At 36.2% G+C, this 13,983-nt stretch overlaps 1 protein-coding gene across 1 annotated transcript in view; it reads right to left on the bottom strand.

The window, feature by feature from the left end:
* MRC1 (mannose receptor C-type 1) overlaps positions 1-13,983 on the bottom strand; it is a 113,581-nt gene that overhangs the window by 3,581 nt on the left and 96,017 nt on the right. Inside the window, exons 24-29 of the mRNA XM_016189657.2 lie at positions 9,664-9,896; positions 6,079-6,244; positions 4,619-4,768; positions 2,886-2,999; positions 1,830-1,994; positions 83-124 (exon numbers count right to left, since the gene is read on the bottom strand). Coding sequence (XP_016045143.1) covers positions 83-124; positions 1,830-1,994; positions 2,886-2,999; positions 4,619-4,768; positions 6,079-6,244; positions 9,664-9,896 — 870 coding nt within the window. The remainder of the gene's footprint in view (positions 1-82; positions 125-1,829; positions 1,995-2,885; positions 3,000-4,618; positions 4,769-6,078; positions 6,245-9,663; positions 9,897-13,983) is intronic.

Raw genomic sequence — 13,983 nt, 5'->3', positions numbered from 1 at the left:
TAGAAGGGGTCATTATGGTTTTTAAACCAAATTCTATTACTGTTTTACGAGCACAGGCCTTGACATTTCATTACAGTCTTACCTTTTGTTGTCATTGATGTATGAGTAGTTTGAGGATCAACAACTGTGAATAAAATAAGAAATGAACTGAAAATCTTAAAAACTCATGCCAATTACCTATAGATAGTATGATTTTATTTAAAGATATATGGAATCCTTCATATTTGTTTTATGATGGTATTATCAATCAATCAAAAACTGCATCTTATAGCTGTATGGTAACCTTGACAACACTGAAAGATCTGAAAATATAATTAGCAGAGTTACATCTTCAGTTGTTGATATGGACAGAATTCATCCAATGTACCCATCAGCAATGTATTCTAGGTTAACAGTTTGAAATTGGTCCACAGAAACCCAATATATTACAAGGCATTTGAAGGAAAAGTACAGTAAGACTCCATTATTGTACCAAATGGTGTGGTAACTTAGGTTAGAATTTTTTTTTTTGGGGGGGGGGGTGTCAGCGAGAGAGCACAGCAGTTATTTGGAGGATTTGTATGTGATAGGACCCAGGTTAAGTCCTCCCTAGCACTAACAACTGCCAGAGCTGAGAGGTTCTCTAGTAAAAACAAACAAAAGTGACAACAGAGTTTGGAAAGACTGAAGAACTCTGTTATTATCATCATTATTATTATTTCCACAGCCATCATCATCATCATCCACTTCTACCTCCATTTCCTCCTTCTTTTTTGTTATTACTAGGGTTTCAGTGCTCGGAATGAACTTTCTCAAATAGAAAGAGACAGAGAGACAAAAGGAGAGAGGGAAAGACACCCTAGCTTCCTCCATAGCACTAGGCCCTGTGCAAGACAAAGCAGGCACACTATCCACGTGAGCTATCTTGCCAGCCTGAATTTCATGATTCTAAATTAAAAATCTACTAAGGATGAAGTATCAGTTTATTTAGCTCACATATTTAAATCTATTACCAATTAAGTTTACCAACTGAGAAGAAACCACATGAAATAGAGTAGAATAAAATATGGTATATGTATATACCATATGTATATGGTATATGTTTATACCATATGTATAAAATATGGTATATATATATATATGTATGTGTGTAGATATATATATGAAGAGAGAGAGAGAGAAAAAAGGAAGGAAGGAGAGAAGGAAGGAAAGAAGGAAAATAGAAAGGAAGGAAGGAAGGAAGGAAGGAAGGAAGGAAGGAAGGAAGGAAGGAATAATGGCTAGTAGGAGCAATGAAGTTATCGTGCAGTCACCAAGCCCCTAAAATAACCCTTGTGGTAAAAACAAACAAATAACTTAAACTTAAAAAAAAAAAAAATATGATTAAATCCAGCTAAAATCACTTCATGAACATATAACACTAACAATTCCCATTTCTGGCCTTATGTATTCTGCCACTCAATATTGGAAGGCTAAATTGGTCTTATATGATTGATTTTGTCACAAATTCTGATTCATCTTCAGAACCTGGACTCTCTCAGTTCATCCCTTCCTCTGATGTCACAACAATTTATAGACATCCCTCCCCCAAAATAACCTGTAACTTTGCAGATCCATACACATGGATTTTCCATTGTAAATCTACTGATGCAGCAAATCATCATGCTCTCTAAGCAGACAGGGAGGGTTCAGTGCCCACTAGAGCTGCAGACAGCAACTGATCAGCAGGATTGCTCATATGGGAGCATTTGCAAGACACCTGTCATTACATAATCATATACCTGACATCAGAACACTTGAAAGAAATGATGGCTCTGAGCCTATGTACCACAGGATGAAACCTTACTTACTTTTGGGTCTTTTGCAAATGTACCCTTTGTAAGAAGAACAGTGAATATTATTCCAAAATCCAGAAGCTGCAGATAGGGCCACACAATCATTGCGTTCACCAGAGGGGTCTCCTGTGTTCCAGTTGACAAAGGAAAGTGGATTGTTGTTAATCCAGAGCCACATACCTGAAGAGAAAATGAAATCAATAAAAACAGAAGTTAAAAATAGCTGATCTTAAAATCAGTTCAATTTATCCTTTCAATTTTTCTAAGCACATTCTGAGTCACTGCCCAAATTTCCATTTTCAGAATGAGATGGGGCGGGGGCGTGAGGGGGGGGGGTGTGGGGGGTGTGGCCTCCACCATCCATTTTCCTAATCGTGGCCATCCAGTACCTGAAATCAAACTTAGAGCCTCACAAATGCAAGGTGGGTGCTCTACCAAAAAGCCACCTTCCAAAATATATATATATAATTTTACTAGAATCAATAGTCATTTACAATGAGACATTTAAATTTATAATGAAAAATTTATAAATTTATAATTTATATTGAAAGAAGGAAACTAAAATTATGTTTTATATAACATTTTAATTGAAAATTTTATTCCTGACTGGGAGATGGTACAGCAAGTAAAATACAGGATTTAAAAGTGTAAGGTCTCGAGTTCAGTCCCTGGTACTGTCTATGCCAGAGTGAGACTCTGCTTCTTAATCTTTCTCAATCTCTAGCTTTCTCCTCTCTCATAAATAAATCTTTAAAAATAAAGATGTTTTATTCCTGATTAGTAAAATCTGCTGATTTAAACTCTCCTATTTTTTCTGGCAAAAGTTAGAAACAATTTTTCATAGATTCTTAAATCAACATAGATAGATACAGAAGACATTCTTGTAATTAGCATGATATGTGAGTCATTTAAAATGTTAGTTCTTACCTCAAAAGAAAATATGGGTTTGAATTTTAAAATTCTTTACAAGTTAGTCAACATTTTAGGCAGAACTTTCTGGAATTAAAGCCTTACTAGAAAATATTTTGAAATATTTGTGATTATTTAAATAGTCAGTCTGAAAATAATTACCTTCAACATTTCTGTACAATCCTATCCAAAAATTGGTTTTGCTCTGAAGAGGTTCAACCCGATATGATAGAAAACTTGATTCTGCAGCACTTTCAATGGAAACCAAAGAAGCACCTACAAAATATGAAAGAGCAAACATGATAGAAATTCCCTAAGGTAGCAGAGAAATCTTTTTATAATTAAGAATAATAAAAACCATCCCAAATCTGCATTTAAGGGGAAGAATTTCAATGAGTTGTAATTTTTACTTCTATTCTGAAAATGTGATTTGATTTATTTCTTGTATTAGTCAAAAAGAAAACATTGCATTATAACATTATGTAAGTTGCAAGTGTGCAACACTGAATATCAGTCAGTACTAATATTCTGATAAGTTCATTGCTGAAGGTTCAACATTGCAAATATGAGTTTTTTCCCCAGTGTACAATGATAGCACAGCTCTTGATGATGGCCATTTTTTTCTTTTAGATTTTGTTTTTGTCATTGATAAAGAGTGAGAAACAGAAATAAAAAGAGATGGGGGTAGAGAGGAAAGAGACAAAGAGAAGGCACTTGCAGCCCTGCTCCACTGGTCCTAAAAATTCCTCCATGTAGGGAGTCCAGAGATGTGAACTTGGATCTTCATACATGGCAATGTATGCACTCTACCAGGTGCACTACCACCAGTAACACAGATATGATTTTAAAGCATCATTTGTGTATAAGCACAGAATGAATTGCTATAAAATATGCAATCATGATTAGGGGCTAGAATAAGTCTTTGGTAATTACTATTCAGGGGTAGGGGTAGATAGCATAATGTTTATGCAAAGAAACTCTCATGCCTGAGGCTCTGAAGTCCCAGGTTCAATCCCCTGCACCATAAGCCAAAGCTGATCAGCTTTCTGGTTAAAAGAGAAAGAGAGAGAGAGAGATTGAGATTGTTGTTTAGTTGGTAACAGCAAGTTGAGTACAAAGAAATGCAATAGAAGAGGTAGTGGGATATTGTCTTTAACATAAATTTTAGTAATGATTTTTTATTTGAAACTAAAAACAAAAGCAAGAAGAGCAAAAAACAAACTTGAAATACTATCAAACAGGTGCTGGGCGGTAACACAGTGGGTTAAGTGCACATGGCGCGAAGCATTAAGGATCCTAGATCGAGCCCCTGGCTCCCCACCTGCAGGAGAGTCACTTCACAGGCAGTGAAGCCAGTCTGCAGGTGTCTATCTTTCTCTCCTCCTCTCTGTCTTACCCTCCTCTCTCCATTTCTCTCTGTCCTATCCAACAACAACAATAGTAATAACAACAACAATAATAATAACAAAAGCAACAATAAACAAGGGCAACAAAAGGGAAAAATTAATATAAAGAAAAGAAAAAAACTATATCAAACTAAAAAGTTTCTGCACACATAAGATAACCAAAGTGTTTTTCTATTCATGGTAAAGCAAAAACATTTCATGAGCACTTATGAAACCTGAGTTTATCAGTGAGGAGAAGTAAACACTATACTCCAGATCAGCAACATTGTTTTTTGTAGAATCATTACAATCTTAAAGTTACAATGTTAGAGAATACATGGGCAGCAGAATGTTCATTATTGTATTACTCTACAAATTTTGCACAAAAATATAAGCATATACATAAATATTACATAAACATATGCTCCTTATGTTCTTAGTAGTGTTATTAGTATCCTCATTATACAGAGTAGTAATTAGTGGAAGTTTTATAGTAAACGTGGTACCTACCCATTCGAAGACATTCTAGAGAAGCTTGGCCCCAGTTCCTTGTAAATGAAGACTCGATATAGTAGCAGTGGCCATGGAAAGGAATCCATGCTGTGTGCTCTGATTCTGGGCATCTTCCTGGAAGCTGAGGAGGTTCAGTTGCAGGGACTTCTATTAATGAAAAGACATTAAAAAAAAATAAAAATTGAAGTTTCTAGAGAATATAGAAATAACATTTAGCAGCAGAGGAACATTTCAGACTTCTTGTTTTTCATTAAGCATTTTTGTTTGTTTAAAACCAAAGCATTACTCAGTTCTGGCTTATAGTGATACCGAGAAAAGAACCTGAGACCATTGGTGCCTCAGGCATGAAAGACTTTTTGCATGACTATTATACTATCTCTGGATCCAGCATTTTTATCATGGGGCTTACAATTTTCTTAATTTATATATTTTTTCACTTTAATTATATCTTATAGAATGTGCTATGGTATAATGACAATCACTCATATTCATAATTAAGAATGTAGACATTTACAAAGATGCTTCATGTAAAAAAAAACTGGACAGACAACCCCACCAATGTGTCCTGGAGCTCCTCTTTCCCAGAGCCCTTCCCCACTAGGGAAAGAGAGAGACAGGCTGGGAGTATGGATCGACCTGTCAATGCCCATGTTCAGCAGGGAAGCAATTACAGAAGCCAGACCTTCCACCTTCTGCATTCCACAATGACCTTGGGTCCATACTCCCAGAGGGTTAAAGTATAAGGAAGCTATCAGGGGAGGGGATGGGATACAGAATTCTGGTAGTGGGAATTGTGTGGAGTTGTACCCCTCTTATCCTATGGTTTAGTCAATGTTTCCTTTTTATAAATAAAAAATTGGGAAAAAAAAGTAACACAAAATAATTTGTGAAAGGAGTTCCCCTTTGAACACTCTTCCTTTTCTGAGATCCCTTCCTAGCTTTGACAGATATCTATGATATGACTAAATGTAATACTTAGAATTCTAAGACTTTATCAACATCCAATTTTAGGACTGTATCACTGTAGTAGCACTGTGTTTGGTGGTCATTCTGATAAAACTATTCTGATATAGAGGTCCTATGGATTCAAAAGCAATAATAATTCCCTAGGGGATGTGACATCACAGAATCAGAATACATTCTCAATTTTAAAAATGCAGATGAGATCAGGCATGTTTAGGGTGGTAAACTTAAAAATGCAAAAATGTACAAAGAGCAAATAAACTCCAGCTTATAAAGAATTGTTCCTATCGCCATGATTTTGATCTTTACGACCAAGGTCAATCTTGCTAGATGAAGGAATGTGATTTTGTCTTAAGTTTAAGTTACCCCCAGATATGTAATGACATTATTGGTACATGTTTGCTTATGGAGAAAATTTCAAATCCCTTGACTGTTTTTTGTTGGTTTTTGTTGTTGTTGTTGTTTGTTTGTTTTGCTTGGGTGAATTCAATTACCTTTTGATCTTTTGCACAGAACATAAAAACTTTCATTGCAGTGGGCTGTCTTCCAGTAGCCATCAAGATCCAGATAAACACAAGCTGATTTCAGTTTGGGCTCATCAGCTGCCCAATTAGTGTACCTCACCCTCCATTTATCAGTCCAAGCATATTCATTATTGGTCTGAAAGAACAAAAACAACCATTAACATGGAGCCTTGCTGCATTTAAAAAATACCAAATGACCCAAGTGAGAAGCAAAAAAATGTCCATTTAGCTCTGTGATTTCACAATGAATCTTCAAGATTATGAAAGAAAAAGAGGACTGTAAATCTCTTCTACCAACTGAAGTTCAGGAAATATAACTTTCTTTTTAAAAATTAACTTTTGGAAATCCCCATGAATACATTGTTGAATGTTAATTTGAAAAATTCGAACTTAAAAACCCATGTTTTATTTTCTGAAGATCTCAGCGCAAAAGAGAAGTTCTCTCTACAAAACCAACAAAATACTATTGAAACAATAATAGAAAACAATGTTTTTTCTGCAGAGCCAGGATCTCACACATGTGTAATTTCTCCACTCCCAGGCCACTTTTTCATTCAGATAGAATATATATATGTATATATATAATGTATATGTGTGTATATATATACACACACACATATATAGAATGTATATGTGTATATACATACACACACACACACACACACACACACACACACATATATATATATATATATATATATATATATATATATATATATATATATAATTTACTTCATGTGAGATAGAAAGAGAGTTTCATATGAGAAAGAAAATGAGAAGCCAGAGCACCACCCTGGTACAGGTGTCTGCAGTGCCAGGGATCACAGGGAACCTTAGGCTTGCAGGCCCTGTGCTCTACCAGTTGAACTATTTCCCCAACCACAAAAATAACGTGAACTAGTAGGTACCTAGGAGAACCATTTATCTTTCCTAGTGACCTTATTTGCCTCTTAAAATTATGCTAGGTGGTGCAGTCAACTGAGCACACAAATATGCACAAGGACCTAGGCTTGAATCCCTGCTCCCCACCTGCAGGGTGAAGGCATCACGAGCGGTGAAGCAGGTCTACAGATGTCTATCTCTCTCTCTCTCCTTCTCTGTCACCCCCCTCTTGTCTCAATTTCTCTTTATCTTATCTAATAAAAAAGAAAAGAAGGGAGTCGAACAGTAGCACTGCGGGTTAAGTGCAGGTGGCACAAAGTTCAAGGACTGGTGTAAGGATCCCAGTTGGAGCCCCTGGCTCCCCACCTGCGGAAGAGTCACTTCACAGGCAGTGAAGCAGGTCTGCAGGTGTCTGTCTTTCTCTCCCCCTCTCTGTCTTCCCCTTCTCTCTCCATTTCTCTCTGTCTTATCCAACAACAACGACAATAATAACTACAACAATAAAACAAGGGCAACAAAAAGGGAATAAATAAATATTTTTAAAAAAAATGGCCACCCGGAGTGGTGGATTCATAGTGCTGGCACCAAGCCCCAGGATAACCATGGTGAAAATAATATAAATATATTACCTGTGACAAATATCTTAGGGATAGTCACATTGATAGTTAATAGTTAACACTAGAGCTCTTGCCTTCTTTTAGGTGATCTTTCATCTCTAACAAACCATGGTGCCATTTTTTAAATGCTGATTATTTTATTAAATTTTGCATGCTTAATTTCTTACTGAAATTGGTTTGACAAATTTAGGCACATATACAAGTTAATTTATAACATTCAAAATGTTACTTATCTGCAATACCCTTTTAACAGTCTAAAAGATTTTATAGGTAATGCCTAAGAACAGATAATACTTAACATTCATCAGATACAATTAGTCTTCTAAACAGTCCTACACTTGCCCCCTTTTTAACTGCTTTGTTTAATTTACCAACCCAATTATCAGGGACCTAATGTCAAAACCAAAAGCTGTGCTATTGTATGTTAGAATTTTGTGGTATTCTACCCATGTTTAACCAAATAATACCTACATAATAATGCCATAGATGTAAGGAAGATAATAGTATTGCTCTAGCTAGAAATATTGCCTGAGCAGAATCTTAACTTTTCTAAAAACAAATGAAAACCGGTTTTAAATTTGTAAGAGCCTTATGGCCAAATCTGTGAGGTGGAAATGAATGGATTATCAAGGAAATCAATTGTTATTAAAAAAAACTGACATAGATATCAAAATGCATTACCTAAATACATGTTGGTAATAAATCACAGAAATTACTGTGGAACAAGTAGTCTTAAAATCATCGCTGTTTTACTTAGATAATATTTATTGTCTGAGGCACAGATTTTTCTCTCTGCATAAGGACACTGGAAACTATAAAATCTGATGCCATCTATACTCCTATTATTTATTATTTTTAGAGGCTAATGGTTTACAGTGTAGTTGTAGACACATGGGCTCAATTACTCATCTCCCTGTATATCATGTAACAGGACCTCAAAGTGCCTGCCGACCCCTCCCTCCATATGTATTCCCAGAGTCCTTTGCTTTGGCATAATACATACCAATCCATGTTTCACTTTGTGATTTCTGTCTCTGTCCTTATTTAAGTTCTACTGCATTCAGGTGTTCTCCCCTTACACCTATCACTATTTTTGGCATTCCTTCCTCATGTTCCACCAGCCTAAACTACATTTAAAAAGGTCAGCTTTATCTGTGACACACACTATCAGTTCTCTTCCCTGATACAACTGCTTCCTTTTCTCCTTCCACACTCCTTGTTTTATCCCTTAATTACTTATTGACATCTGTTTCCTCTAAAAAAATAGTTTTTGCAAGTTACATAGGCTCCTAAGTTGAATATAGGCTCCAGATCAAATTGATGGGGTCTATAGTCAACAATATTTATACACCTTTCCCATATTTGGGAGCTACTCTCTTGCCTGATGCAGCTTCCTACCTCCTTTTCCAGCCATGATATCATCTCCTTTAGATAATAACCTGGGTCAACCTGCATATCAGAGGTCAGGCTCAGGAAAAAACTAATATAGTCATGGGCCCTTTGGAATATAACTAAAATAGGCCTACTAGTTATCTTCAAAACGGAGACCCCAAATCTTCATCTGCAATATTCCAGTCTTTAGGTTCATGATTAGTCAACAATTTGTTTGGCTTTATATGTTAACTCTTCTTTCAGCCACCAGGTTCCAGATGATACAGTGATGCCAACCTGACTTCCCTGGGCAGAGAACCCCACCAGTGTGTCCTGGAGCTCTGCTTTTCCAGAGCCCCACCCCACTAGGGAAAGAGAGAGATAGGCTGGGAGTATGGATCGACCTGTCAACACCTATCTTCAGCAGGGAAGCAATTACAGAAGCCAGACCTTCCACCTTCTGTACCGCATAATGACCCTGGGTTCATAGTCCCAGAGGGATAAGAAAGTTATCAGGGGAGGGGATGGGATACAGAGTTCTGGTGGTGGGAACTGTGTGGAGTTGTACCCCTCTTATCCTATGGTTTTGTCAGTGTTTCCTTTTATAAATAGAATTTTAAAAAAATTTTTAAGAAAAGCTTTTTGCTTAACTAGAAGGATGAATCAGTGATTTCCAGCATCTTACCAGGTTACTGTTCAGGCCAATCCACACAGGCTCCTTATTTGACTGCATTTGCATCCATGCAAATGCATTGCTGTAGGGACCTAGGATGCTAGCAATGGAGGAAGAATGAAGTTTGCAGTAATTATCTGCATCATGCCATTGTAATTTTAATTTCATAAGTGAATAACTACTTTCACCATATTTAACAAAGCCATCTGTTGGGACTGTTACTGGAGAATTAGTCAAGGAAGAATCTGGAATAAAAAAAAAAGATGATGTCTTTTGAATGGCATTAACACATGGCTACTGCAGTTCATAACTCACAAAAGTAATTACAATAACTCAAAAATCACAATAACTCAAATCCAAACCACCAACCAGTTAAAATATTTTGTAGTCATTTAGCACTAGAAAACGTATTTATTAATCAGCATGCTTGCTTGAATTAAATGACTTCCAAGCTGTATTAAGAATAATATTAAGGTAAATATATGATCAAATTTCTAAAATAAAAAAAAAACAGAAGTACTTGTGAGTTCAATGAGATCTGATTGAAATAAATACTTTAAATTAAGCTCATTTATTAATTCCATAGTTTAAAGAACACCTATCACCATGCCACTACTACACTTTCCATCTTGGGTGAATTTCAATGTCAAGAACAGTTTTCCTCCCCTATTCACTGGATCCATAAATTTGCATCTATGTGTAGCTGTTTAAAATGTAATGCCCCTTCAAAAAACTGGTTAAAGTTCAGGAATAACACTATATACCAGCTTCTGGTTAACTTAACCTTGATTCTAGGACTAAGTTTTACTCTTCCTGATGATTTCCTAAATCATGCGTGAAACCCCCATTCCTTCCCTATTTCATCCAGCCCCAGAGAAAATCAGATTCTCCTTATGTGTCTTAGTTGATGCTGAGAAAAGCAGGCAATGAAATATATACTGTTGTCTGTTTTTGCAACCCATAAGGATGGCTTTTATTTTATTGTATTTTATTTTAGTGACAGTAGGGAATGAAACAAAGGCCACAAATATAGGCCTTCCCAGTCTAGTTCTGTGTACTTAGAGAGAAAGAGACAGAGTGAGAAGAGAGACACCATAGCAATGCTCCATTATCTATGGAGCTCCCTTGGTGTTACCCATGATTCCCCCATGTGATGTCATATCAAATCCAGGGCTTCATGCATGGTAAAGCTCTATCTACTCAGCTATCTCCTGGCTCAAAAATGACTGCTAAATGGATGTTGAAGATCTTATGATATAAAAACAACATATAAAATTCAAATTTGTATCTATCACTAAAATTTTACTAGAATGTAGCCATGCTCATTTGTTTAAGTATTATCTGTGATCACAGTAGATTTGTGTAGCTATGACAAAGATTATATGATCTGAAAAAACCTAAAATATTGGTACACTGTCTCTTCACAGAAAAAAAAAAAAAAACTTGAGAAACGCAGGTTAATGATTCAAGATATTCATCCCTAACAGTTTTGTCTTGGCCAAGTCTCTGACCTGCTCCAGATGGTACCAACTCAATTTACTATCTACCTTACTGTCAGCACACAAATGCTAGATAGACATCCTCTTGTGTGTGTGTGTGTGTGTGTGTTTTAAAGAAATAATAAAATGAATTAGCAAATACTTTAAGCCTAAAAATAATGATAAAACAAATCAAAATATGGGTAGGGGCACAGAAACTCTGATGGCAGCTGTAATGAATGTACATACATACAGAGATGTGAAACTGAAATCTTACAAGCTATCCCCTGCAATCTTATAATTCTCTAAGCCAATATTAAATGACGTGTGTGTGTGTGTGTGTGTGTGTGTGTGTGAGAGAGAGAGAGAGAGAGAGAGAGATTGAGAGAGAGAGAGAGAAAAAAAGGGTTGCAGTTAAGTCACTGGTTTGAGGAAGTTTTATATCTTCAAATATATGGTAGGAAATGAGAAAGATTTCTAAACTTCCTTTTAGTGAGGGCTGGCAAGACAGTCACTTCATTTCAGCAAGAACAGTCTCCTTTTTCTTCTGCTACTGCTGCCATCTTGTGTTGATAGACTAGCATCAAACCTGAGACTCAGCCAGGATTCACTACATGTTACATGTACAGAAACTGGACAATTTATCATTTCCTAGCTTGGGTAGATTTAGACTTGTCTTATCATTCTTGGAAAACTTTGGATGACTAGTAATGGCAAATGAAATCTGAAGTAAAATCAAATAAAGTTTCATGGAAGACTATGTACCACAAGGAAACTTAGCTCATTTATACATTTGCTTGTTTACAAAAACACAGCAAAATTTATAAGAAAAACTAATATATTGTGAGCACTTCAGGTAACTCAGTCATAGCTAATACACATGTATTTTCTAAATAGCATTTTGTGCTCATATAGTCATATCTACTTATGGTTGTAATCATATAGTATTTTATTTATATATGTTTAAATAAAAACAAAATAGTTTAAAATACATATGTAACACATGTTATGTTGAAATTTTTAAAATACAGAAAAGCATAAAGAAGAGAAAAAAAATCCACATTCTCCTTGAAACTAAATTTTCAACAGTTCTACACATACACACACACACACACACACACACACACACACACTACTGGGAGTTACTTCATCTGGTAGGAAGTACACTTCACTCTAAACACCACATGGGAGGACCACACAACTGGGAAGCTTCATGGATGATGGATCAATGCTCTCTTTCTCTGTCTTTATCTTTAAACCTGTATCTTTTTTTTCTCTCTCTCTTCTTGCTGTTGTTGCCACCAGGGCTTCATGGCTCCAAACCAATGTATTTTCAGATCAAGAGAGAATGAAGGAGGAAGGGAAAACAACACAACCAACACAGCACTAAATATTTCCCCAGTACAGTGGGAGTCAGGCTGAAACCTGGACTCGTGCATGGTAAAGAAGGTGCACTATCTAAACAAGCTATTTTGCTGGCCCCCATTGCCTACCTTTAAAATAATAATAGTAATAAATATGACAACAATAATAATAACAAAACAGCCAGCAGTGGTGCACCCAATTGAACACACACATTATCATGCTCAAGGACTCAGGTTCCCACCTACCCTGATCTCCACTTATCTGGAGGAAGCAGTGTAGCACTGCTGCAGGTGTCTGTCTCCCTCTCCCCTCTCTCAATGTCTCCCTGTCCTATCAAATAAAAAAATTAATTTGGGGGCTGGGCAATGGTGCACCCAGTCAAGTGCACATACCACTATGCTCAAGGACCTGGGTTCAAGCCTTAGCTCCCCACCTGCAAGGGGTGGGGAGTGCTTTACGAAGAATGAATCAGGTCTACAGATGTCTATGTTTCTTCTCCCTCTCTATCTCCACATACCTCTCAATTTCTCTCCTCTGCCATGTCAAAAAAATAAACAACAGCAAAAAAAAAAAAAGGAATAAATACATTTTTAAAAATATATGCTGATGGGAGCAGGAAAATCATACAGGTATGAAGTGCCAGGGTAGGGGTAGGGGAACTCAACATATAAAAAATTAATTAATTGAGATAAAATATAAAGAGAGAAAGAGAGCATGGAAAATGGAGGAAAAATACAACGAGCCTTTATAAAATAGGAATACAATGGAATCCCTTACCCCACTATCCAAAAATAATCACTATTTCTGCTTTTTAACATATTTTCATAGACTTTTTTGTTTCTGTTTTTAAAAGGAAGTTATCATAGTTTTTGTATAGTTAATAGTCTATGAAGTTTTAGAATCTGTTTTTTTTTCCACTTTAATACTGTGAACTTTCCCTTAATCCAAGTTCAGTAAGAATATTGAAAATATTTTTTATTGGTGGTAAAACAAAATCACTGATGTTTATAAGAAGAGAAAATTTTAAATAAATAACTAAATTTAAATAATAAAACAGTCAACATGTTCTTCTAGAAGGAGTCTTCCTCCTTGGCTCAAAGAGTAGAGACCCAGACAGCCTGTTCTAGTAATGCTAGTGCTGAAATTCACAATGTAGGCAGAACTCGTTAGAATTTCTGCTATATTTATGTTGCTCCCATACTTCACCACTTTGCAAAGCCTTCCCTCTATAGGTGTGGGCCAGGGGCTAGAACCTGGGTCCTTGCACATTGTAATGTGTATGCTCAATCAGGTGCACCACCACCTGACCCCTTTACCTTTCTCTTCTGTCATAGAGATACAGTGGATTATAGTGAAAGTTAAACAAACCTATTGATATACAAATGAATGATTCTTTTTTTTAATGTGGCTATGGGAATGAACCCAGGGCTCTGTGCAGGTGTGATAACTCTAAGTGGCCTCCCCATCCCAATATTTTCATTCTTTATTT

Source organism: Erinaceus europaeus, chromosome 6 (assembly GCF_950295315.1).
Source record: "Erinaceus europaeus chromosome 6, mEriEur2.1, whole genome shotgun sequence".
NCBI lineage: Eukaryota > Metazoa > Chordata > Mammalia > Eulipotyphla > Erinaceidae > Erinaceus > Erinaceus europaeus.
This window is presented reverse-complemented; position numbering and strand designations above follow the sequence as displayed.